The 25,751-nt window shown below is 55.8% G+C and overlaps 2 protein-coding genes across 2 annotated transcripts in view; both read left to right on the plus strand.

Annotated features, from left to right (window-relative positions):
• Positions 1 to 8,199, plus strand: part of TSGA10IP (testis specific 10 interacting protein) — a 29,225-nt gene extending 21,026 nt beyond the window's left edge. Inside the window, exons 4-10 of the mRNA XM_082477106.1 lie at positions 203 to 336; positions 438 to 1,135; positions 1,305 to 1,452; positions 3,924 to 4,094; positions 6,918 to 7,017; positions 7,226 to 7,350; positions 7,977 to 8,199. Coding sequence (XP_082333232.1) covers positions 203 to 336; positions 438 to 1,135; positions 1,305 to 1,452; positions 3,924 to 4,094; positions 6,918 to 7,017; positions 7,226 to 7,350; positions 7,977 to 8,100 — 1,500 coding nt within the window. The 3' untranslated portion in view covers positions 8,101 to 8,199. The remainder of the gene's footprint in view (positions 1 to 202; positions 337 to 437; positions 1,136 to 1,304; positions 1,453 to 3,923; positions 4,095 to 6,917; positions 7,018 to 7,225; positions 7,351 to 7,976) is intronic.
• Positions 8,200 to 9,181: 982 nt separating this feature from the next.
• Positions 9,182 to 25,467, plus strand: SART1 (spliceosome associated factor 1, recruiter of U4/U6.U5 tri-snRNP). Its single transcript, XM_082477045.1, has 20 exons — positions 9,182 to 9,578; positions 11,405 to 11,462; positions 11,839 to 11,894; positions 12,432 to 12,558; positions 12,676 to 12,781; positions 13,033 to 13,110; positions 13,235 to 13,334; positions 13,426 to 13,568; positions 13,662 to 13,868; positions 14,614 to 14,738; positions 14,818 to 14,951; positions 15,086 to 15,219; positions 21,840 to 22,013; positions 22,197 to 22,307; positions 22,634 to 22,721; positions 23,230 to 23,320; positions 23,410 to 23,545; positions 24,018 to 24,107; positions 24,209 to 24,330; positions 24,433 to 25,467. Exons 1-20 carry the CDS (start codon positions 9,263 to 9,265, stop codon positions 24,449 to 24,451), a joined length of 2,415 nt encoding a protein of 804 aa, XP_082333171.1. The 5' UTR covers positions 9,182 to 9,262; the 3' UTR covers positions 24,452 to 25,467.
• Positions 25,468 to 25,751: the final 284 nt, after the last annotated feature.

Consider the following 25,751-nt stretch of genomic DNA (forward strand, 5'->3'; position numbering starts at 1 on the left):
AGGGTCCTGGGACTTCCCTGGCGGTCCAGTGGTTAAGACTCCGAGCTTCCACTGCATGGGGTGTGGGTTCGATCCCTGGTCAGGGAACTAAGATCCCACATGCCGCGTGGCACAGCCATAAAACAAACAAACAAACAAAAGAACAGGAGGATCCCCTGGGAGAGCTGCTCAGAGCTGGGCCTCCTCTCCTGCCTTTGCCCAGGGGAGTCTTGGGAGCAGTGATGGTGTAATTCAGGGCCAGCAGCAGAAGTCTCAGAGCGCAGGGCAGACGGCAAAGAAGGACCAGAGGCTCGGGGGCCGGAACAAGAAAGGGCAAGGCTCTGCTGAGGCTGAGGAGTAAGCAGCTGCGGAGGGGCCGGGGGGGTGCTGGGTGCCAGGCCCCACTGGGGGCCGGCGCACAGACCCTGACCCCTGACCCCTGCCCTCTCCCTCCTCAGTCTGGTCCCCTCTCCTCCTCGGAAACCCTCCTTCCCCTTCCAGTGGGCCTGGGAGAGCTTCACCACAGATGGCCGGGCTCCGCTTCAGCCCGGCTCCACCTCGGCCCCTGGCCACCAAGCCCTGCCCTTGCCCCTGGCGGTCCATCGCCACAAGTCCAGGAGCAAGTCCACGGCCAACATCCCAGAGGCCCACGGCTTCTGCCGGAAGACAGAGGCGCCAGATCTGGAGAGGAGACAGCAGCTCAGGGCCTGTAGCTGCATCCCCATCCCTCCCGGAAAAGCAGGGGGCCAAGAGCCGGAGCTGCCTGGGAAGAGCTCAGAATCGGGGTCAGAGTCCGAGGAGGCCGAGCCGGAAGGCCTGGGCGCTGAGGAGGCCGAGAGGGGTCTGAGCCCTGGGGAACCGCCCCAGCTCCCCAGAAGGGGGTCGATCTTGGAGGAGGAGCCATTTGCAGAGGCCACAGAGGAGGCCGAGGAGGGGGAGCACAGGGTTCCCCAGAGAAGGAGGGCTAGTTCTCGAAGAAAGGGGCGGAATTCTGGTGAGGAGGCCTGGGACGAGAGTGAACTGCAGAGCCAGGGGAGCGGCTCTAGCTCCAACAGCCTCCGAGGACCACAGAGGAGGAGGCCAAGGGCCAGGGAGCTGGAGGGCCCGTGGGACCTGGAGAAGCTGCAGAGGCAGCTGCAGCAGGAGTTGGACTGCGGTGAGCGTGGGGCTCAAGGCCCGGGTTCCCCCACGAGGCCGCGCAGTGCGGAGAGGGGCTGGAGCCAGCGACCTGGCTGGGCTGGGCTGGGCTGCGCTCCAGGTGCGGGGAGGGGTTGCCCAAGGGGCCAGGAGAGACGGCAGTGCCTGATTTGTCCCTCTGTGGACAGGTCCCGAAAAGCTGCCCTGGAAGCCATCGCGGGCTGCTGTTCAGGCCTCCCACTGGAGCAGGAAGGCCCATGCCTTGGGAGCTGATGAGACTTTCCTGTTTGCAAACTTCCCTAACCGCACCTTCCACAAACGACAGGAGGCCACCAGGTGAGGCGGAGAAGAAGGAGGGCAGGAGCGAAGCACAGGGACTAGAGAAGGAGCTAGTTGTTCAGGAGACAGTCATTCATCCTCTCATTCATTGCTTCATTTTTTTTTTTTTAAAGGAATTCCTTTATTTTTTAATTATTTAATTATTTATTTATTTATTTTTGGCTGTGTTGGGTCTTCGTTTCTGTGCGAGGGCTTTCTCTAGTTGCGGCAAGTGGGGGCCACTCTTCATCACGGTACGCGGGCCTCTCACTATCATGGCCTCTCTTGTTGCGGAGCACAGGCTCCAGTCGCGCAGGCTCAGTAATCGTGGCTCACGGGCCTATTTGCTCCGCGGCTTGTGGGATCTTCCCGGACCAGGGCTTGAACCCGTGTCCCCTGCATTGGCAGTCAGATTCTCAACCACTGCGCCACCAGGGAAGCCCTCATTCCTTCATTTATCCATTCACCAGCCTTTCTGATCATCCAATCATCTGTCCATCCATCCACCATCCACCATCCATCCATCCATCCATCCACCATCCATGCATACATCTGTCTGCTTGGCCAACTGTTTATTGACACAAGCCAGTTTTCATTCACTTCCCATCTTCTATCCATTCATTAATTTATTAGCTAAGTGATTAACGCAACATATATCAGGTATCTGCTCATGGGTCCTCAGGATATAAAGGTAAAAAGACTTGGTTTCAGCCCTAAGAAGCTCAAGGTTGGCTGGAAAAGGAGACAGATGGGCAAAACAGCGACAATGGCAGAAGAGTTAGATCATTACTATACTTAGGGCTTGAACAAGAGACAGTGGGAGCGGAGGGGAAGACAGATGTGGGCTGTTGACAGTGTCTAGGTGAGGGTTGATGAGGGCTTGGACCAGATGGCCATGTGAGTAAAGAGAGGGGGATTTATTTAAAAGATATTTGGAGGCTGGCTCAGTGGGCCTCGATGACAAGTTAGAAGTGGTAGGTGAGAATCCATTCAGCATCCTGATAGCACCCTTCAAGTCTTATCCTGTTATCCTTCCTTGAGATCTTTCCATGCTTCCCAGTGTCCTTAGGACAAAGCCCAGATTCCTTGGTAAGGTGTTGGGCTGTCTGTCTATCCCTTTGTACAGACTGAGGGCTCCTCCACGGAAGATGCCAGCTCTTTTCTTTTTTTTTAATATTTATTTTATTTATTTATTATTTTTTTGGCTGCATTGGGTCTTAGTTGCGGCATGCGGGATCTTTTGTTGTGGCGCGCGGGCTGCTCTCTAGTTGTGGTGTGTGGGTTTTCTCTCTCTAGTTGTGGTGTGCTGGCTCCAGAGCACGTGGGCTCTGTAGTTTGTGGCACGCAGGCTTTCTAGTTGAGGCGCCTGGGCTCAGTAGTTGTGGTGCGCGGGCTTAGTTGCCCCGCAGCACGTGGGATCTTAGTTCCCCAACCAGGGATCTAACCCGCTTCCCCTGCATTGGAAGGCAGATTCTTTATCACTGGACCACCAGGGAAGTCCTGGTGCCAGATCTTTTTGATCACAGCCCCCGTCTGGCACCCTAAAAGGACCTGGCACATAGTTGGTGCTCAATAAACATGTGCTGAGCGTGTGTCTGCATCTACCCCTCTGTTTGTCTATCTGTCCATCTTTCTATCTGACCATGATTCAGTTGTGCATGAACTCATCAATACTGAGTTTCTGTCTGTGTTAGGCACTGTGCTAGGTGCTGGGGATACATTGGTGGTGAAGAGGACAGACAAAGAATCCTGCTCTCATGAGGCTTACATTCTACTTGGGAAGGAGGATAATTAATAAAGAAATGAAGAAAATGTATAGCTAGAGATAGAAAGTCCCTGGGAGGTAGATGGGGTGCTGAGGTCTCATTTTCTCTGACCTTTGAGCAAAGACCTGATTGACCAGAGGAACTGACCATCAGATCTGGGGGAAGAAGGTTCCAGGTGGATCTAGGTGCTGTCTATTCAACCATCCACACCATCCATCCATCCTTTCATCCACCCACTGTTCCCATCACCATTTGTTTCTTTTTCCCATCCATTCGTCCGTCTGTCCCTCAAACCCGTAGGCATTACCCTAGCTCCTACCAGATATAGGGGTCAGAGAGAAAAAAAGATCTGGGCCCTCCCCTCAAGGAGAGCTGCTTTGCAAGCAGAAGTTGGCAATACAGGTGAGGTCATGGGTGTGTGTGCTGAGCTCCACAAGGCTAAGGACTGTCAGAGTTGGGGCACTCCCCTGGCTGGAGTAGGCAGGAGGCTTCCAGGAAAAGTAGGGAAAGGCCTTGAGCTAGGCCCGAGGGCTGAGCCCCCCAGAGTCAGCCTGCATCCTGTCCAACTTCCACAACAAACCCCATTCCCCAGGCCCCTGGCTCTCTGGGCTGCAGCAGTCCCTCCAGGCCCCCATACGCCCCTACCTGCCCCTGGCCCTCCATGAGGCTCCTGGTTCCCTGCAGACTTCTCCCGCCCCTCTTTCTTTCCTCTCCGCGCCCAAGAAACCGGCTGCAGGCCTGGGAGCGGCTGCAGCAGGAGGGGCGGCAGCAGGCCGAGCTGCGGCGGGCCCGGGAGCAGCGGGTACAGCGGCAGGTGGCTCACTGCCTGGCAGCCTACGTGCCCAGAGGGAGCCGGGGGCCGGGGGCTGCCCAGCGCAAGCTGGAGGAGCTAAGGTAGGGAGCCCGGGGCTGCGGGGAGCCTGGAGGGGAGAGCGCAGGGAGGCGGTGCTGGATGTCAGACCAAAGGACCAAGGAGAACCTGCCCTCACCTTCCCACGGGCGGAGTTTCCAGGGCCATCCTCCCCGCCAGGTGGGCAGGTCGGGCCACTTTACAGATGAAGACACTGAGGCCTGGGAGGAGAAGGGCATGGGCCAAGGTCACCTTGTTAATAATAATAATTCCTGGGCTTCCCTGGTGGCGCAGTGGTTGAGAATCTGCCTGCCAATGCAGGGGACTCGGGTTTGAGCCCTGGTCTGGGAAGATCCCGCACGCCGTGGAGCAACTGGGCCCGTGAGCCACAACTACTGAGCCTGCGCGTCTGGAGCCTGTGCTCCGCAACAAGAGAGGCCGCGATAGTGAGAGGCCCGCGCACCGCGATGAAGAGTGGCCCCCGCTTGCCACAACTAGAGAAAGCCCTCGCACAGAAACGAAGACCCAACACAGCCATAAATAAATAAAATTAAAAATAATAATAATAATTCCTGCAGCTGTCGAAGGCTGAAGTTTAAAATGTTCTACTTGCATTATCACACTTTCAAATCTTGTTTTCTGATTTCAAATGCCAGGCATGCTTAGTATAAAAATTCAAATATTACAGAAAGGGTTCGTGGAGAATGTGAACAGTGCCTGTGATCCGGCTCCTGGAAACAGCCATTGTTCGTGGTCAGGGGAAGAGTCGTCTGTTTCATTTTCTTCCTATATTTTGATCATAAAAAAGCAAATTCATATTTAAAAGCAAATCTTTTTTAGACTCATAAGAGGCGAGTGAAGTAGGTATTATCACCACTCCCATAATTTTACAGATGAGGAAAGTCAGTCTTCAAGAGCTTAAATAATTTGTCAAGGGTCACGACAGAGTGGCAAAGCTGGGATTCCAACCCAGGCAGCCATTCATCTGCCCTGCTATGCCGCCTCGGAGGGTCAAATGCCCAATCTTCAGATAAAGTGCACCAGGATCTTCCCCCCAGAGCCCGAGCTAGGGAAACAGATAACTCAAATAAATGTGATCACCGATGCCATTGACACTGAGGACCTACGGGGTGCAGCTGGCACCAAGGCAGCCCTCTCATCCAGGGAGAAGCACTAGGTCAAGGTGAGTTGGGTGCTGCTGAGAGACCACAGGGTTCCTGCCCTGCAGTGGGGCCACTGAGGACTCAGGGGGGCTCTGATCACCTACTCTTTGAGGCTCAGCCTTATCACCCCCAACTTTACAGATGAGGAAACCAAGACTCGAGAGGTCGCGTGTATTTTAAAGGAATCCTTGGCCAATGATCGGGGAGATGCCTTCTCCCTGCCGGACCTCAAGTTCATTGTTTTTTCACAAGGCAGGAAGCGGAAGGCTCAGACTCCAGTGGCAGATGTCAGTGAGAGAGGGTTCCAAACGCACTCCTTTCATTTTTGACTTGGGAGAGGATATTTTCCACGGGGTGTCTCAGCCCTTCCAGCCCATGAACTTTGCTCTGAGCTTCACGGGAGACTCTGCCCTTCCCAGGAGGGCGGGCACAAAAGATATCGCCCTGTGGTAGGGAAGCTCCGTACCTTACTTTTATTCTGAGACAGGGCTGACATCCACTGACATCACTTCCTTTCTCGCTTAGAGCTCCAAGACATGGGCTTCCTCTCAATTCTAACAGAAATAGCATCAAGAACCAAGCAGGAAAAATGTACACAACCTCACGGGCAAGACAGAGACTGAACGCAGCTCATGCTTCCCCCACTCCCCACCCCTTGTAACTGCTGTAAAATCCCCTCTTGAACAGTGAAGACTTCTCTTTGCAGTGACTTCTGTTCCTGGCCATGGTTTTCAAGTCCATCTTTTTCTCGAATGGAGGAAGTTTCCTTCCCTGGCGCATAGCCAAGGGGCCTGGCCCAGCAAGCCAGTGTTTTCCACAGGGCTCAGAACACTTGCCGGAAGTCCCAGCATGAGTTTTGGAGTCTTGTGTGCCTCTCCCCTCCTGTCCTGTCTGTGGGTGCTGCCACCACACCCTTCGGCCTCTCTCGTGTGCTCCGCAGAAGGATGCCCGGTCCCGTGTGCGGTGTAGCCAGAGGTCCCCTCACTGCCAGGATGCACGGCTTGCAGAGCAGACAGATTTCCGCCAAGCGCACAGACTGGGTTTTTGTAAATGGGATTGTGCTTCTCCAGTGGAACCTAGATCTTTCTGGGATGTGTTCTTTCATTTGCAATACATTTCTTTAGTTCCTCTGTCCCGTTTTCTAAACTATCGGCTTATAAGAACCACAGAGAATGCTGGCAAGCTTGTCCCATTCGGGCTATAGCACAGAGAAGAAAACTGAACCCAGAGCCCAGACTGGGATTTTGCCCAAAGCCACAGCCAACAGTCACAGCGTCTCCTCACAGGCACAGTGTGAGAGGGTGCAGGGGTGGATGTAGAGAGGGGAGGGCTGTGCATGCAGATGTCCAGTTGCTCAGAAGACAGTGCTGGCCCCTCTCCCTTGGGGATGGCTGGGAGGAGGGCCGAGCCTGGCACCGCCTGCAGACCTGGGTTCAGCGCTCAGTCCCTCACTTCCCAGCTGTGCAACCTTGGACAAGTCCCTTGACCCTCCTGAGCCTCAGGCGTGTCATGGGTAAAATGGGACAGATGATTCCCGCCCCACTGAGCTCAGGAGGAATCCAGGGCAAGGATGGAAATCAAATGGTTTTGTAAAGCTAAGGGCAGGAGGACAGAAACAGAAAGTTCTTAATGAGGACAAGTGGGCTCAGGAGTGGGGACGGCTCGTGTCCACGGTTAGCTGCCCGGAGGCCCGTCTCCCCGCAGGCGCCAGGAGCGACAGCGCTTTGCTGAGTACCAGGCAGAGTTGCAAGGTATCCAGCATCGGGTGCAGGCCCGGCCCTACCTGTTCCAGCAGGCCATGCAGGTGAGGCTAGCACCTGGGCAAACATGTGGCTCCCTGAGAACAGAGCATCTCACTGGTCGAGTGGGTAGGGAGATGAGGTGGGAGTGGGCCCCCTTAGGTGGGACCCCTGGGCTGCTGCCCATCTGGAAGCCCTGGGACCCCCTCGGTAAGCAGAGCCTGTGTCCTCAGCAGCCCAGGTGAGAGAGGAACCCCGCTTCTCTCTCCTCAGGCCAATGCCCGGCTCACTGTGACCCGGCGCTTCTCCCAGGTGCTGTCGGCACTGGGACTGGATGAGGAGCAGCTGCTGGCTGAGGCAGGAAAGGGGGATACGGAGGGCACCCCCAGGAAACCCAGGTGAGGCCCAGCTGTGGGGAGAAATGGCATGGTCACCAGCACTCTGCCCTGCAGGGCCTCATCCAGCTGTCACCCTGCCCTGGGGAAAGGCCGAGGGGACTCCTTGGGCAGCCACATGGATCCACCGTGAATTCAGTCCTGCCCCGTCCACCCCCTGGCCTGGAGGACTCTGTCTAGCTTTCGCAGTCAGCAGGGCCTTCCCCAGGCACTGTCCTCCATGTCACCCAAGGAAGGCAGGGCCAGGGTTATTTTCCCCACTTCCGATGAGGAAACTAAGGACCCCAGGGGTAGGGTCTTGCCCAAGGACACAGGAATGAATAAGCAGCAGAGCCTGTCTGGGAACGTGCAGCCACCTGAGCGGCCACACATCAAGCCCCCACTGTGGGCTTGTGCCACGCTGGTCACTCCACGTACCCTTATGCTTTAGAACAACTTGGTGCAGAGCAGGGGTTATGAGGCTTGAGGAGGGGAAGTCACTTGCTCAGGGTCACCCAGCATAGGAGTCAGATTTGAATCCACAACATCAGTGATGATGGCCTTTCCCCTTCTACAGCCCAGGTCTCCTTGGTTATGGGGGTGGGGAGCTGCACAGCCCAATGGCCTCTATCTGTGTCTTCATCTTTAAGGCGCCACAGGTCAGTGGGAGTGAGAATGGAGCACTCTTCTCAGAGTCCCCCAAAGACAGAACCCACTGGCAGCCAGCCTGACAAGCACTCCGCCCCAAGCCCAGACCGAGAGTCCAGTCCCTGAGATAAAAATTAAATGCTTTGTGGAAAATACAGTGTGGAATTTCTGGTGGTAGTGGAAAGAGGCTGCAGGTTGGGAGTAGGTGGTGGCAGGTGGGTATGCAGCGCTCTTGGCTTGTCCCCAGGACAAGGAACTCTGGCTGTTCTGGATGCCCCCTCCCAGCACACACGGCTCTGCCTCTGCCCTGAGGACTGAGTGGGGCATCTCCAAGAGCGAGAGCTGCAACTCCTCAAAATGCTGGGTGCTGGAATTCAAGAGTGAATAGGACAGAATGGCTTCCGCCTTTGGGAACTCCCAGTCCTGTGGGGGAAGGGGGCGGACCTTTAAAGGGGCGCACGATCACACCGTAACAGACGGGCCGCCAGAACGGGCAACTGTGAGGCGGAGGTGTCAGGAGGGATTGTGTGGTCTGAGCTTATACACTTAAGTAACTTCAGGTTAGAGCCCCTCTCCTCAAGGGGAAAAAGAAAAAAAGCTCAAACACACGGACGTGCCAAATTTTACATTCAATTTCAGGGGACTCAGACACGCAGAAGCTCATCTCGCCCTCGGCAGCAGTCACAGGGCGCAAGTTAAAAAACCCAATCCAAGGAAAGGGGGAAGGCAGAGTGTGCAGACAATACTAGTTGTAGGGGTTGGGAGGAGGCTGGACTGTGGAGCTGGGGGGGTCTCAGGAGGAGAACACGCTCGTCGTTCAACACCTGATGGAGCCACGACCCCAGGGAGTTCACTAGGAGGACGCCTACTGGAGCGGTGGGCGCTGCCGACGGAAAGTCCGTGAGGCAGTGACTGAGGGTGTGCAAGCGGAGGGAAGCCGGGGAGGGGCTTTTCTGCATCGCCGATGCTGGCTTATACGGCCCCTAGATCATTAAAGTTCTGTGATGCCGTCTTCCTCAGGACGGGTCGCACAGCACCTTGAGGCGCGCACGCGCATTTGAGCGACCTGCTCAAAGACCGCCCCACGGCCCGAGGCTGCCGCGACTGCGCAGTCGGGCTCCGATCCCGGCTTTCCCATGAGCCTTTGGGGCAGGTTCCGAGGCGAGCGACGGAAGTAGCCGCTCTTGGTTTCCGGCAATACGACACCGGTTGTCGGGCGACCCGGAAGTGTTCCCATTTTGCGTTGTCGGGGCTCGGCGGCAGCCGGGCTTGGGGTGGATACACCACCATGGGGTCGTCAAAGAAGCACCGTGGGGAGAAGGAGGCGGCCGGGACTACGGCAGCGGCCGGCACCGGGGGCGCCGCCGAGCAGCCGCCTCGGCACCGGGAGCACAAAAAACACAAGCACCGGAGCAGCGGCGGCGGCGGCAGCAGCGGCGGCGAACGACGGAAGCGAAGCCGAGAGCGTGGGAGCGAGCGTGGGAGCGGGCGGCGCGGGGCCGAAGCTGAGGCCCGCAGCGGCGCGCACGGGCGGGAGCGCAGCCAGACAGAGCCCTCCGAGCGGCGGGTGAAGCGGGAGAAGCGGGAGGATGGCTACGAGGCCGGTGAGGGGCGGGGCCTGTGCAGGGGGCGGGGCGACGGGGGTTGTCGGGGGAGGGGTGGGCTCTGGGTATGGAGGCCGAGCACACCAGGCCGAGGCATCGCCAGGCTCTCCTCGTCAGTACTTTAAAGGGTCTTCCTATGGTTATTTGCGATTAAAGGTTGTCTTCTTCTGCTGAACTCGTGAGGATAGAAATTTTCTGTTTTCCTCAATTGGCATATCTCAGGCCCTCCCTGAGTGTGTTGAATGAGTGAATGAAGTGGTGCCAGTACGTGCAGAGACAAGAAGAAACCTGGTGTTGCGCGAGTTGTGTAGAGTTCACAGCAGAGACACGAGGCTGTGAGATAGGCCTTGTTAAGAAATTTGAACTTTGTTTTGAGAGTAGTAGGGAGCCATGAATTTGAGCTGAGGAGTGAGTTGATCATATTCGTATTTGGCAAAGATCATTGTGTTGAGAACTGGGTCAAGGGCAGTGAAGATTGGAGGTGAGGTGAAGGCTGATGGTGGCCTGCACCAAGGCAGCAGCAGTGGGATGGAGAGGAGATTGGACAGGTGTTTCGGACGACGATGTGGCAGAGCTTAGCACTTGGAAGAGGTCAGGAAGGAGAAGAAGGAATCGAGGATGCTCCTTGAATCGTGGCCTGAGCGATTAGGTGGGTGGGAGTGCTGTCGACTGAACTTGAGGAGTTTGGAAGGGAAGCAGATTTTTGGAGGGAGACAGCGAATTCACTTTTGGAGAGTGTTGCATTTGATGTGCATAGAGCAACCCAGCGTTTGGGCCAGATAGAGCAATTTGGGAATCATGAGAGTTTAGGTGGCAAATGAAGTCCCCTGAGAGACTGAGGAGTGAGAAGCCAGGGTTGGGAGTAGAACCTGAGAAATGCCAATGTTTTAGTAGTAGGCAGAGCAGGAGGCTAGATAAAGGAGATAGGCTATCCTCCAAAGCAGGAAAACCATAGAATCTTGTGTCATGGGATCTGTGGGAGTGATCAACAATGTCACACACCACAGGAGATCAGGCGAAAACCAGAGCTGAAAAGAATCCATGGGATTTCGAATTAAGGAGGCTGGTGACCTTGGAGAGAGCCTGGAAGGGTTGGGATTCAGGGTCCAGGTGGGATAAAAGGGAAAGAGGGAAAGAGGTAGGTTGTGAGGTGGGCCTGCCGGAAGGATGAGCACGTGGTGGCAGCTGGTTGGGGCAGCTCCACCTGATGGAGTCTGACTGCTGTCTCTGGTGTTTGGTGAAGTTATTTGCTGTTTGTGAGGTGAGTGGAGGAGGTCTGAAATGCCCCTTTATCTCTGTGACCCCGATATCATCATAGAACAGGCACCAATAAGTGTGTTTATTGATTGCACGAATTACACAGAGGACACAGTTATGCTGCCAAGGTGGTTCCTGCCCTGTGAGGAGAAGCAGACCCAGAAATGACTGACCGTGTTATGCAGTGCAGGGGAGAGCAGTTCATGCTGATCAATAGTTGAACAGGACTCCACGAAGGAAGTGGCATTTCATTGTTGCATTCGGATAGGATTTTGTTAATCAGGGTGAGGCCAGAGAGGGCAGTACAGGTTGAAAATACAGAATGTACAAAAGTGAAGAGGCGGCAAAGTGAAGGACGTAGAAAGCTGAACCTTTTGGATCAGGAAAGGAAGGCGTGTGGAGAGGTGGCATTCTCAGAGCCTGGGACTCAAGTAGAAGGAGCTCCTGGGGAGGAGGAAGCAGGCCCAGGTGCTGGTGAGGGCCCCCCATCTTCGGCCCTGTAGCTGGAGCCAAGGCTGTGGCTGCAGGCCCTGTGTTCAGCTCCTGAGCCTTGCTGCTTCTTGTTCCAGCTGCCAGCTCCAAAGCAAGCTCAGGTGATGCCTCATCACTCAGCATCGAGGAGACCAAGTAAGTACTGTCTCCTTTATGTTTCCATGTTTTCTTACAAGCAGTTTCAGGGGCAGCTGTTTCGGGTGGCTTTCGCACAGTAACACGTTCTGATTGAAGTTGGAAGTTGCCACATAAATCATCTTAGCCAACCATTTGAGTTACAGAAGTGGGCACTCAAGACCCAAGAGGAAGGATGGCATTTCACTGGTTAGAGGCAGGCCAGGCCTTCCGCCTGATTGGGAGGCCAGTGCTCTTCCCAGTGCTGGGTCAGGCCCTCGGTTTGGGACCCTTAGGACCACTCAGTCCCCTCGTGTTTTCACCCCGTCTGTCCAGAAATGCATGCGGTGCTGCTCTTTCTTTGACAGCTCCTAACACTTGTATCTCTTGCCCTCAGTAAACTCCGGGCAAAGTTGGGGCTGAAACCCTTGGAGGTCAATGCCGTCAAGAAGGGTGAGTGGGGGGCTGAGGGTGGGGGAAGGGAGGGCATTTGGGGCCAAGGACAGAGGCCATCTGAAGGGGTCTTTGAAGAAAGTGGGCACAGGTTCAGCACCATTCAGCGGTCCTGTGTGTGTGCTGGCAGTGGGCACGGGGCCCTCCTTGCTGTTGTGATGCGGATCTGGGACTCAGCTGCTGCTTGTAGTTTGAGCAGTTGGCGTCGTATTCTCAGTCTGGCTGTGAAGTAGCATTAGATGGGCCAAGAGATGTGCACAGTTCCTGCAAACGGATCTGGGCTGTGCAGGTGCTGGTTTTTTCATTTTGTTTTGTTTTTGAAGTATGATCAGAGGGGCTCTGGAAGGCATGGAGGGTCTCGTTTAGCTGTGGGGAGACACGGGAGGGTGGGGTCGCGTGGGAGTAGGGAGGCACGGATTCTTCCCCCACCCCTGGCCCCTCTGGCCCCCTGAGCCGGACGGGGGCAGCATGAGTGGCTCCCTCCTCTCCCCACCAGCCTTGGGCAGGCATAGCCTCACGCCTGGGCCTCCCTTCCAGAGGCGGGCACCAAGGAGGAGCCCGTGACCGCCGATGTCATCAATCCCATGGCCTTGCGACAGCGAGAAGAGCTACGAGAGAAGCTGGCGGCTGCCAAAGAAAAGCGCCTCCTGAACCAAAAGCTGGGGTGAGGGTCCCAGCCGGGCAGGCAGGGGGCGGGCCCGAGGAGGCACCAAGGAGCTCTGGAGTCGGGGTGGGGGGAGCAGGAGCTGGTTCCCAGAGCATCACTGTCTTCTCTCTTCAGGAAAATAAAGGCCCTGGGGGAGGACGACCCCTGGCTGGACGACACTGCAGCCTGGATCGAGAGGACCCGGCAGCTTCAGAAGGAGAAGGACTTGGCAGAGAGGAGGGTGAGGTGCTGGGAGCTGGGGTGTCGTTCAGTGCCTCTGGTGGCCTGACCGGCTGGTGAGGCAGAACGTGGACCCTGGGGAGGGGAGACTGGGCTCAGAGCAGTCGGAGTGGTCAGCAGCGCCTGCGCTGGATTTTCAGCAGCTTGCCTGCAAGTCCTGTGCTTTTTGCCCTCACGTTTAGTAAGGCCCTGTATCTTCTGCTGATCCTGAACAGCCTGAGGTCATAGATCACCCCCCTCCCTGTCCCATAGGCCAAGCTGCTGGAGGAGATGGACCAAGAGTTTGGTGTCAGCACCCTAGTGGAGGAGGAGTTCGGGCAGAGGCGGCAGGTGAAGTTGCAGCAGCTGGGGGGTGGCGGTGGGGTTGAGCCCGGGGGTGGTGGGGGGGTGCTGGGATCCCAGGGCTTGGTGGGTCGGGCTCCTGAGCCGGCTGGACCTTCTGCCTCCCTTCTAGGACCTGTACAGTGCCCGGGACCTGCAGGGCCTCACTGTGGAGCATGCCATTGACTCCTTCCAAGAGGGAGAGACTGTCGTCCTCACCCTCAAGGACAAAGGTGGGTTGACCTGGGGTGCTCTGGCTGGGGCCACAGGCACTGCTGAGTTGAGGGCGAGCGTGACCGGCCACTGCTTCCGCCCCGGCTCCAGGAGTGCTGCAGGAGGAGGAGGATGTGCTGGTGAACGTGAACCTGCTGGATAAGGAGCGGGCAGAGAAGAACGTGGAGCTGCGCAAGAAGAAGCCTGACTACCTGCCGTACGCAGAGGACGAGAGCGTGGATGACTTGGCACAGGCAGGCCGGCAGCGTGGGCTCCGGGCCGAGACGGTGGCTCTGTGGCTTTTCAGGAGCCGGGTTGGGTCCTAACCTGTACTTCTTGTCTTGCAGCAAAAACCCCGCTCAGTCCTGTCCAAGTACGATGAGGAGCTCGAGGGCGAGCGGCTGCAGTCCTTCCGTCTGGAGCAGGGCGGCGTGGCTGATGGCCTCCGGGAACGGGAGCTGGAAGAGATCCGGGCCAAGCTGCGGCTGCAGGCTCAGTCCCTGAGCACAGCCGGGCCCCGGCTCGCCTCCGAGTACCTCACGCCCGAGGAGATGGTGAGCCCCGAGGCCTCCACCCGCACTTATGACTAGGGTGGTGACCCTCCCTCCCCTCCCTCCCCTCGGAGGTCACAGGCTGCCAGAATGAGCTAAGGAGGGGGATCAGGTGATCGCGTGGTGCTTGGTCCCTGTGGATGCGCAGTAATTGGCAGCCCCGAGGAAGAGCTGTGGGCAGGCAGTTGGTGTAGACAGAACAAGGACTGTGAGCCAGGCGGCCCTGAGTTGGTGTTCAGACCCTGCCGCTTAGCCAGCCTGTGCCTGGGGTGAGTGACGTGAGTACCAGGCGCCCCGTCTGAAATGGGGATGGCGGGAGCCAGCTCTTGGGGGCTGATACAAGGATTGGTGGTGATCTGGTAAGTGGTCATTTTATAGCTGCACGTGGCTGTCGCCTTTGGGATGGCTGTGTGAATTGGCAGGTAGACCACTGGCTCAGTAGGTTGCTTGGCTCTGTGGTTATGAGCAAGACTCTGGAGCCAGAGTCCCGGGATTCACAATCCCGGCTCTCCTGGTTAGGAGCTTTGGACAAGATACATGATCTTTCTGAACCTCGTTTTTCCTCATCTCACAGGCGGGAGGATAATCGCCCACACCTCACGCCTTGCCCACGTACGTGAACTGCGTAGGACCACAGCCGGCGCAGAGTAACGCGAAGGCAGCGTTCGCTCTCGTGGGCTTGTGCTGCCTGCCTTCCCCCCACCGCCACCCCGGCCTTCATGTTTCTCTTTTCCTCTCTCCCCTTCAGGTGACCTTTAAAAAGACCAAGCGGAGGATGAAGAAGATCCGCAAGAAGGAGAAGGAGGTGGTAATACAGGCTGATGACCTGCTGCCCCTTGGGGACCAGACTCAAGATGAGGACTTCGGTTCCAGGTGGGCATGGGGGCAGGGGTTGGTGTTGGCGCTGAGCCAGCCCCGGGGCCAGGGCTCATGCAGAGGCCTCTCCTCACAGACTGCGGGGCCGGGGTCGGCGCCGAGTGCCCCAGGCAGACGAGGAGGCCCAGGAGGAGGGGGAGAAGGAGCCTGTGTCTCAGCCCTTGCAGTCAGATGACACCCGCGTGGAGAACATGGACATCAGCGATGAGGGTGAGGGCCCAGCCAGACCGTTTCGGGGGGGTGGGCGGGCAGAGGGGGAGTTGGGGGCAGGGGCGGAAAAGCAGGGACAGGAGCCCAGGGCCCCTGGAAGTGATCTGAGCCGGCATCTCCCATGTTTCCACCAGAGGAGGGCAGAGCACCATGGTCTGAGTCACCCGAGGTGCTGGAGGAGGATGAGGCGGAGCTGGAGCTGCAGAAGCAGCTGGAGAAGGGGCGCCGCCTGCGGCAGCTACAGCAGCTGCGGGACAGCGGTGAGAAGGTAGGGGGGCTCCTGAGGCGTGGGCGGGCGCTGGCCCTTCGGTGACAGGTGTGTCTGTAGTGGCCTGTCCTTAGGAGCACGTGCTCCCGCGCCATCGTAGGCAGCACCCGCATTTCAATTTGCATCTTTTTTTTTGTTTCATATGGTGTTATTGGTAGATTTTTAGGTTTCTGCAGCATTTTCACTAGGGGATGCTTTAGTGGTTGGATCTTTCCCTCCCTTCTTTCCTTCTGGAGTGTGTATTGCATGCCTTACCGTGCGTGAGGCATTGTCCCAGGGCTGGGGAGTCATTGGAGAACAGGACAGCCAAGGGCCCCTATGCCTTTCACGAAGGCAGAAGTGGCGGTGAACTTGTGAACACGAGCAAACAGTAATTTCTGATAGTGACTAGAGCTGAGCAGACGAGACAGGAGTCACCGGAGGGTTGGTCTCTTGGTTCGGGTGTTCAGGGAAGACCTTTCAAGGGGTGACACTTGAGCTGAGACTGAAATGACAAAAAAGAGCCTATCTTGCACAGATTCAGTGTGGAGGTAGCGTAGACAGACGTTCAGGCCTTGGGGACAGCAGATGTCCTTTGGATAGATGACCTTAGGATGTTGGAGGACCAGGTAGGCTGGAGCAGAGTGAAGGGCTGGTGGTGTGAGCTGAGGCGGAGAGGTCAGCGGGGCCTTGAGGCCGTGGTCATCACTGACCCTCATGGGGCACTGACACGTGCCGGGCACTGCTTAAGTGCTTTATGTGCTACTTCATTTAATTCTCACAGCAACACCCTATGAGGAAGGTTCTGTTATCTCCATTTTATAGATGAGGAAACTGAGGCACAGAGGCGTTAGGCAAGTTGCCCAAGGTTACATGACTGGTAAGTGGCCGAGCTGGGATTTGCACAGCTTGACTCCAGAGCCCACACTTGTAACCCTGCACCTCCCACCGAGGGAGAAAGTGGGGCTGGAGACAGAGGCTGCAGCAGCGAACCTGGGGTGCCTACCGTGTGAGGTAGCGTAGGAGGGGAGCCACAAGAGTGAGGCCTCCCTGAAGCCGAGGAGGGGTTTCGAGGAGAGGGAGGGCGGCGTCATCTAACACTGCTGAGGGGCAGGTCAGATTTGGCACCAGTGGAGACAGTGCCCTGGCAGAGACAGTAGCTTCTAGAGGATTGAGGAGAGATGGGACTCAAGGAGGTGAGGGCAGCAGCTTGGGATGATTCCTCAGCGCAGGAGCGTGAGCGCTTTTTGTTAAAGGGCCAGAGAGTAAACGTCTGAGGCTTAGATCTCAGCAGCAGCTGCTCAGGTGCTCTGCCTGCTCTGCCAGTGTAGCCAGTGGGCATGGCTGCTCACCAATACAGCTTACTTTACGAGGACAGGCGGTGGGCCCCAGTTTGCCCAACCCCACTCTAATAGAGGACGGGGAAATGGGGCAATAGCTGAAGGGGGCGCGAGTTGAGGGAAGTTTTTCTCTTTCATAGTTAATGCGGAATAGCGTTAGTATTTAAAAATTATGTGCGAGTGTCCCAGAGTCTACGACTGAAAGGATTGTAAAGGTTATGTGGCCCAGTGGGATTAATCACAATTGGGTTTTCTACTGGCTGGGCCATTTACTGAGATGGGGAAGACTAGGGGAGGAACAGGTGTGGGGAAGAAAAGCAAGTGTTTCCTTTTGGTTTAGTTAGCTTTGAGGTGCCTCCTTATTGGAGGTGATTGATATTGAATAGGCAGTTGGATATATGACTTTGAACTTCAGGGGAGAGGCTGAGATGAGAGATATAAGCATGGACGTCTGTGTAGCTGGGATTTAAAACCAGAGGACTGGATGGAATCACCAGGAGAGTGAGTATAGATAAGGAAGAGAACGTAGGGCTCCAAGCGAGGAGGGTAAAGAGGAGAGGGTGCCGTCCTGGAAGCCATGTGAAGAAAGGTCTGGAGTGGAAGGGTGTGAGCAGCTGTGGCGCATGCTCTGGAGAGTTTGGATATCAGGAGGACGGGAACTGACCTTGGGATCGGGCAGCACGGAGGTCACTGATGCTCCCATCTTAAGGTCAGCTCTGTGGGGTGGTGGGAAATGGGGACCAGATCATGCAGGCTTTAACAAGGTTGCTGGACACAAGATTAATAGATGAAAGTTGATTGTGTTTCTGTATACCAGCAATAGGTAGAAAATGTAATTTTGAAAAGGACACCATTTATGAAAGCAATATAGATGGTGAAGTAATGTGGATAAGCAAGAGAAGGCAATGTGGGAAAGGAGTAATCAGCATAGCAACAAAATAAAAAGGAATGAATGATTCGTAAGATCTATATGGGGAAGATTATAGTCCATTTTCGAAAAGCATTAAACAAGACGTGTTGTTTTAGTTACTGAGGGCTACCATAACAGAATACTACAGGCCGGGTGGCTTAAACAACAACAATTTATTCTAACACTTCCGGAGGCTGGAAGTCCAAGATCAAGGTGTTGGCAGGTTTGCTATCTCTTCAGGCCTCTCTCCTTGCCTTGCAGATGGCCATCTTCTCACTGTGTCCTCACATGGCCTTTGTGTGTTACTCCCTGACATCTTTCCTTCTTATAAGGACACTAGCCTATTGGATTAGGGACTACCCTTATGACCTCTTTTGACCTTTATTACCTCCTTAAAGGCCCTGTCTCCAAATACAGCCACACTGGAGATGAGGGCTTCAACATACAAATTTTGGGGGGACACATTTCAGTCCATAACAACCACGTTAATGGATACCACTAATATTGTAAAGATGTCTGTCTCCTCGAATTAATTTATAGATTAAATGCTGTTCCAACAGAAATCCCAATAGAGATTTTTGTGGAAGCTGGCAAGGTGATTCTAAAATTTACATGGAAGATCAAAGGGACCGAAATAGCCAAGACGCTTTGGAATAATAACGTGGTGGGATTTGCTGTAACAGATATCAAGTCTTTTTAGAAAGTTGTAATTGAAGCAGCATGATATTGGCATAAGTGTGGACTAATAGGGCTGAGATTGAATACAGGGACCCAGAAACAGACTACTGAGCTAGGACACGTGGTGTCCCAGTGTGAAAGGTGCTCAGCTCAATAAGTGGTGGCGGGACAATCAGTTACCTATTTGGAAAAATGTGAAATTGGGTTTGTACTTCATACCTTATGCAAATTCACTTAGATTAAGAACTTAAAAGTAAAAACTTGGGTTTCCCTGGTGGCGCAGTGGTTAAGAGTCTGCCTGCCAGTGCAGGGGACACGGGTTCAAGCCCTGGTCTGGGAAGATCCCACATGCCGCGGAGCAACTAGGCCCGTGAGCCACAACTACTGAGCCTGCGCGTCTGGAGCCTGTGCTCCGCAACAAGAGAGGCCGCGATAGTGAGAGGCCCGCGCACCGCGATGAAGAGTGGCCCCTGCTTGCCGCAACTAGAGAAAGCCCTCACACAGAAACGAAGACCCAACACAGCCATAAATAAATAAAATAAATTAAAAAAAAAAAAAAAGTAAAAACTTAATATTTGAGGCCAAAGTAAAAAAATTACATTTATGACTTCGTGGTAGAGATTCTTTTTTCTTTTTTTTATTGTGTTAAAATACACATAAGATTTACCATCTTACCCATTTTTAGGTGTATGGTCTGTGGTATTAAGTATATTCACCTTGTGTGCAGCCGTCACCGCCATCCATCCCCATAACTCTCTTCACCTTGTAAAACTGAAACTCTGTCCCCATTAAACACTAACTCCCCATTCTCCCCTCCCCCCAGCTTCTGGCAACCACCATTCCACTGTCTGTCTCTATGAACTTGACTCCTCTAGGGACCTCCTATAAGTAGAATCATATTTGTTTTTATGTGACTGGATTATTTCAAGAGAAAGATTTCTTACAATATAAATATAAAGCATAAACCATGAAGAAGAAAACAAACATTTTACTTAGAAATTAAATTTTTTAATTTTTTTTTAAATTTACTTATTTATTTTTAGCTGCATTGGGTCTTTGTTGGTGCACATGGGCTTTTTCTAGTTGTGGCGAGCAGTGGCTACTCTTTGTTGTGGTGCACGGGCTTCTTGTTGCGGTGGCTTCTCTTGTTGCAGAGCACGGGCTCTAGGCGTGCGGGCTTCAGTAGTTGTGGCACACGGGCTCAGTAGTTGTGACTCGTGGGCTCTAGAGCACAGGCTCAGTAGTTGTGGCGCACGGGCTTAGTTGCTCCGTGGCATGTGGGATCTTCCCGGATCAGGGCTCGAACCCATGTCCCCTGCATTGGCAGGTGGATTCTTAACCACTGTGCCACCAAGGAGACCCCTTAATTTTAATTTTAAAACTTAGTTTTATTTAAAATACATTATGAAGGAGAATTCCCTGGCGTCCAGTGGTTAAGACTCCGCGCTTCCAGTGCAAGCAAGGGGCATGGGGTCCATCCCTGGTCGGGGAACTAAGATCCCGCATGCCTCGACACGTGGCCAGGAAAGAAGAAAAACGACATCATAAAGAATGTAAGAAGACAGGCCAAAAGGAGAAGATATTTGTCTATATGCAGAATGGCATTCAGAGAATTAGAAGGATAAATGGCCACTAAAATACCCCGCGAGGCCCAACCTCAGTAGTGATCAAGGAAAGGTGAACTGAAACTATGACAGACTGTGTCACACCTGCATGATTTGGCAAAAATGTCAGTCTGACAACATCAAGTGTCAGGATGTGGAGCAGCCAGAATTCTTAGCCACACTTTTCATGGACGTGTAAACGAGTCTAATCAGTGGGAAGACACTGACGAACCTTGCAGAATGAAAGTGAGTGTGTTCCGTGCGGCTCAGCGGTCCGCACTCTCAAGTGTGCCCCAGAGAAATGCGTCAGATTGCTTCGGCTGCGTTACTCGTGGTAACAGAAAAAGAACATCCTTGGTGCACTAGATAACTAAATTGAGGTATGATCATGTCACGGAATATGATTCTGTAGTTAAAAGCTAATGAACTATAGCCACTCGTGTTAAGATTAACCTTAAAAAATACATATATACATATTTGTGTATGTGTGTATATATATATATATATATATATATATATATATATATATATATATATAACAAGTCATAGTAGAATCATACAGTATGATTCAGATTGCATAATGTTTGAAAAATGCACAACAAAATAACAGACTGTTCGTGGATAGGTCTTTATGTGGTAAAACTATAAAGGAAAGCCAGTGAATCATGACCACAGATATGTGGGGAAGAGACACTTGGGGTTAATAATGTTTCTCAGCCAGGTGATGGGGACATGGGTGTTTGTTTGGTGGTGGTTATTTTTAAAAATATGCATGTGTTATAAATAACCCTTTTATGTGTAGGATGGCATTCATTTAAAAATGTAACATAATAAAATGGAAAAGGGTTGCAAAAGTGGACATGGAGGCTAGAAACTTCTCGGAGGCGTTTGCTGTCGGGGCAGAGCAGGAGGGCTGCAGTATTGAAGGAGGAGTTTTTTTTTTTTTAATTTATTTTTGGCTGTGCTGGGTTTTTGTTGCTGCGCGCGGGCTTTCTCTGGTTGTGGTGAGCGGGGGCTATTGTTCGTTGTGGTGCGCAGGCTTCTCATTGCGGGGGCTTCTCTTGTTGCGGAGCACGGGCTCTAGGCGCACAGGCTCAGTAGTTGTGGCTCGTGGGCTCCAGAGCGCAGGCTCAGTAGTTGTGGCGCACGGGCTTAAGTTGCCCCGCGGCATGTGGGATCTTCCCAGACCAGGGTTCGAACCCGTGTCCCCTGCATTAGCAGGCGGATTCTTAACCACTGCGCCACCAGGGAAGTCCAAGGAGGAGTTTTTAAAAGAGGGGAGAGGGACTTCCCTGGCGGTCCAGTGGTTAAGACTCCGCGCTTCCACTGTGGGGGGCGTGGGTTCTATCCCTGGTCGGGGAACTAAGATCCCACATGCCGCGCAGCCAAAAATAAAAGAGGGGAGATCCTAGGTCATCCCCGTGTGCTTGTGGGAATGACACGATAGAGGGGACAGTGAGTGCAGTCAGAGGGGAGTGGTGTCAGGAGCAGAGTTCTGAGGGCCCTCGGAGCCGTGCCAGGCAGGGTGGCCTGAGGTGGGAGCAGGGCCGGGCGTCTGCTGTGATGGGAGGGCAGGCAGGGTGGGTGGGTGGTGGATTCTGTGCCAGAAGCAGGTGGAAGGTCCACAGAGCATCTAGCCTGCAGCCTCAGGGACGGGGTTCCGGGAGGAGGGATGTTTACGCTGAGTTCAGTTTAAAACTGGAGTTTCTCAGGTGAAGAGTGGGTGGCGGAGGAGTGGCGGGAGAGGCCCTGGCGCTGTGCTCCAGGCCCTGGAGGAAGGCGTGCATGTGAGGCTGCAGGAGTGAGCTGAGGGGCTCTGGAGAAGGGTCGGCACAGGCCCGGTCATGAAGGGCCGTGTGGGATGTTGGATATTAATTCAAAGGGCAGTGGGGAGCCATTGACGACTTTGGAGGAGAGAAGCGAGCCAGTGAGATCGGTGCGGAGTGCAGAGCAGACCAGGGGTCAGGGAGGAGTAGAGACCGGTCTGGTCTGCCGTGGGCAGTGGGAATGGCTTGTCATACTGCCACCAGGGAGGGTCTTGGGTTCCTGGGTCTCTGTGGCACCACTCCAGAAATGTCCGGGTTTGCCCACAGCCACTCCCTCCCTCAGGTGGTGGAGATCGTGAGGAGGCTGGAGTCTCGCCAGCGGGGCTGGGAGGAGGAGGAGGATCCGGAGCGCAAGGGCGCCATCGTGTTCAACGCCACGTCCGAGTTCTGCCGCACTCTGGGGGAGATCCCCACCTACGGGCTGGCCGGCAACCGGGAGGAGCAGGAAGAGCTCATGGTGGGTCCTCGGCAGCCCACCGCCCACGCGCTCCCCTGGCCTGCTCTGCTCTTGGGGGGCCGGGGGGGGCGGCGTGGGCAGCGGTGTCGGCCCTGCCGGTTCTCAGTGATGAGCCCCGGTGCGCAGGTGGGACGGGCTGGCTGAGGGCTGGGCCGCCTGGGCTGAGCCTGATCTGTCCTCTAGGACTTTGAACGGGACGAGGAGCGATCGGCCAATGGCGGCTCCGAATCCGACGGGGAGGAGAACATTGGCTGGAGCACAGTCAACCTGGATGAGGAGAAGCAGCAGCAAGATGTGAGGACAGGGAGGAACGGGGCTGGGGGCCGGGAGGACGCAAGAGCGGAGACCCCGCTGCCTTGGGGTCAGGAGCTGGGCTGGAGGCTCAGCTCTGTGCCTTCCTAGCCGTGGGGCCTCCACGTCTCAGAGCCCTTGGTCTCCTCACGCATAAATGGAGTGTATAAACCTCACGGGGTTATTGTGGATTAAATGAGACGTCTTGTCGTGCAGGGCCCGGTGCATAGAAAGGTCCACAGTCCAGTGGGGGGGTGACTGTTGGGTTGGAGGGTCAGAAGAGCCCGTGTGGCCCACTTACCACCCCCATCATTCTGTGCCACCCCCAGTTCTCTGCCTCCTCCACCACCATCCTGGACGAGGAGCCCATCGTGAATAGAGGGCTGGCAGCCGCCCTGCTCCTGTGTCAGAACAAAGGTAAGGGGCTCGGGGCAGCCTTGCTGGGGCCTGGGTGCTGTGGCGGGAAGGGCAGGCGAGGCAGGTGCTGGCGCGGCTTCCCCTGGTCCCCTCTGCTGCCTCTTCCTCTTTCTGATGCCGTGAGCCACTCCTTCCCCTGCACCCTGGTTCCGGGGCAGTCACAGTAGCGGCTGGCCTTTCTGTGCTGCATCACCCCATTTTCAATGCCCGTGCTCACGTATTCCCCTGCAAAGCATCCTTTGAGGCTCGGTGTCTCCTCTGGGGAGGAGTGTGGGGAGCTGAAGCAGTCCAGGCTGTGGCACAGAGGCCTTGGCATTAGGATCCCAGTCCTGCCTTTTACTTGGCCAGTGGCCCCTGACAAGGACCTGACTCCTGTCTCCGTTTCCTCTGTCTACACAATGGGCCTGATGTCCGTCCACTCCCACAGCACAGCTCTGAGGGTCTCCCAGTGGCCCCGTGCTGTTGGCGGGTGCTGGGCAGTCTGGAGTCTCATAACCCCCGTCCTCAGGGCTGCTGGAGACAACGGTGCAGAAGGTGGCCCGGGTGAAGGCGCCCAACAAGTCCCTGCCGTCAGCCGTGTACTGCATCGAGGACAAGATGTGAGTGGGGCGCCAGCCGGGGCCGCGCTGCCTGGAGCCCGGGCCGGGGGGGCAGCGGCTCACACTGAATCCCCGTCCGTCTCGGGCAGGGCCATCGATGACAAGTACAGCAGGCGGGAGGAGTACCGAGGCTTCACCCAGGACTTCAAGGAGAAGGACGGCTACAAGCCTGACGTCAAGATCGAGTACGTGGACGAGACGGGCCGGAAACTCACTCCCAAGGAGGTGAGTGGGGCCTCTGAGGCGGGGCCGCGAGGCAGAGCCGCGCCCCGGGGTCTGGGCCGGGGGGCTGGTGTTGTCTGTGTCTCTGGCAGGCACGGTGGTCCCCCTCGCAGGCCTGGCGGGAGGGTGCCTTTGCCCGCCTGCCCCCTCACTCTCACCGCCGGCGGCCCTCGCGGGGCGGCCGACCCTCCCGCCTTTTCTTTGTCTTCCACCCGCCAGCGCTCTGCCCCACACGCTCCCTGGGTGTGCTGCCCCCTCGCTCCAGCCCCAGCCCCGGTGCCCCGACGAAGTCCATCCCTCCCACTCTGCTGGGGGCCCCAGAGGGTGCCGGGGCCGCTGGCCTTCTCCCATCCCCTCCCAGCCACCCCGCCCCACCCTGGGCCTAGCGCTGGGTTGGGTGAGCCGCCGCCCCTCCCCTGCCCCTTGCGGCTTGGGCGGCTCCAACATGGTGCTGCCCCCCCCCCCCCCGTCGCAGGCTTTCCGGCAGCTGTCCCACCGCTTCCACGGGAAGGGCTCGGGCAAGATGAAGACGGAGCGGCGGATGAAGAAGCTGGACGAGGAGGCGGTGGGTGCCCGCGGGGTCGCGGGGGCGGCCTCGGGACGCGTGGCAGGCGGCTGAGGTGCGAGGCCTGCTCCCACCCGTGTTGACCAGCCCTGCCCCCGCAGCTCCTGAAGAAGATGAGCTCCAGCGACACGCCCCTGGGCACCGTGGCGTTGCTCCAGGAGAAGCAGAAGGCCCAGAAGACACCGTACATCGTGCTCAGCGGCAGTGGCAAGAGCATGAACGCGTGAGTGGGGAGGCGGGGCGGGCACAGGGCCTCGCGGTGCATGCGTGGGGTCGGGGAGGCGCGCAGCCGCTCTGCAGCCTCACGCCCCTCTTCTCTCCGCAGGAACACCATTACCAAGTGAAGCCGACCTCCCTTCTGATCCCCTCCCGACTTTAATATTAAATAAAGTTCCCTCCTTATTTCCCCCCCCCACCCCCGTCATGGTGCAGATTCCAGGGTTAGACCTGGGAGGAGGGCAGGTGGAGGAGCATCGGCGACACTGCCCTCAGGCTCCGTCACCACCTTTGTGACCTCAGGCAAGTCACTGAACCTCTCTGGGCTTTAATTCTGCCATTTGTACCATCAAGACACCTCTGCTTCATAGGATGTCTTGTGACAATTAAATGAACTCATTCATTCACCTGCAATGCGAAGGTGAGCGAGACCCCTCAGAGGTGGCTTCGAGTGATGGCCTCTGCCAGGTGAGACCTGGTCGTAGGTGACACAGATAACTGAACGGAGATGCAGGGAGAAAGCTAGCCTGGATCCTCTAAGGCGGTTCTCCAGCCCACCCTGGCCCCCAGCCAGCTAAAGAGAAGCCAGCTGGTTCATTTTCTCGCCCCTCCCCTGGCCGCCTGGTGTGGTTGCACGGGTCCAGGCCGTCTGTTGAAGGCCGTGCCTTATCCTGTGCAAGGCTAGCTTTTGGGTAAGAAGTGGAAGGTGTTTTAGAGGCTCAGTCACCCTGGTCTCTCCCAGTCTCCAGAGCCACAAGTGGCACTGCCCTCCCGGCCAGGACGGGTGGGGCAGGGACTGGGGGCAGCGCAGGGCGGAGGTGCTACCCGAGGCTGCTCCGCGATCCTGTACCGCCTTGGTGTGTGTGGAGCGAGAGGCCGAGAGTTCCTCGGAGCGCCTCCTGGGAGCCGTGTCCAGTGAAGCAGGGAAGAACTCTGTGAGGGACGAGCAAGAGCCTGAATCAAGGGAAAGGTGACAGCTGGCTCCCATGGGAGTCGGACCAAACCAGCGCCCACCCCGACATACACCCGGATGCATTCCAGACGCTTCACGGAATTTTTTTTTTTTTAATGAAACAAAAGAGTGGATAACCTTAGGGTGAGAGAAATGTAAGCAAGGGACAAAAATACAGTTGCTTAACACGTTGCCTTTGATGACAGTTCTTGCGTGCCAGACCCACCAAGCACCAGCCCCTTGTGCTTTCTTGCGCTCATCTCCTCGTTTTGAGGTCTGATTCTGATTTAACTTTCATCTGGGCTGCTTCCTCACGGAGGGTCCCCGTAGGATGTCTAGCCCAGATCTGGGATTTGGGGAGTCTCGGTCCATTTCTCCCGGAAGCCTCTGAGGCACGTCCGGTGTTATGCACGGGCAGTGTCCCTGGTGGCATAGCACCAGCTCTGGCCGAGCTCTTGTCGAAGCTCACACCATAC

Source organism: Balaenoptera physalus (genome assembly GCF_965194825.1).
Source record: "Balaenoptera physalus genome assembly, chromosome: 10".
In the NCBI taxonomy this organism is placed as follows: domain Eukaryota; kingdom Metazoa; phylum Chordata; class Mammalia; order Artiodactyla; family Balaenopteridae; genus Balaenoptera; species Balaenoptera physalus.

Bases quoted from the DNA above. Each gene is read 5' to 3' on its own strand.
- SART1 (XM_082477045.1), top strand. From the start codon at position 9,263: ATGGGGTCGTCAAAGAAGCACCGTGGGGAGAAGGAGGCGGCCGGGACT. The intron at 9,579-11,404 runs GTGAGGGGCGGG...TTCTTGTTCCAG, and splicing joins GGAGGATGGCTACGAGGCCG to CTGCCAGCTCCAAAGCAAGC. The intron at 11,463-11,838 runs GTAAGTACTGTC...TCTTGCCCTCAG, and splicing joins CTCAGCATCGAGGAGACCAA to TAAACTCCGGGCAAAGTTGG.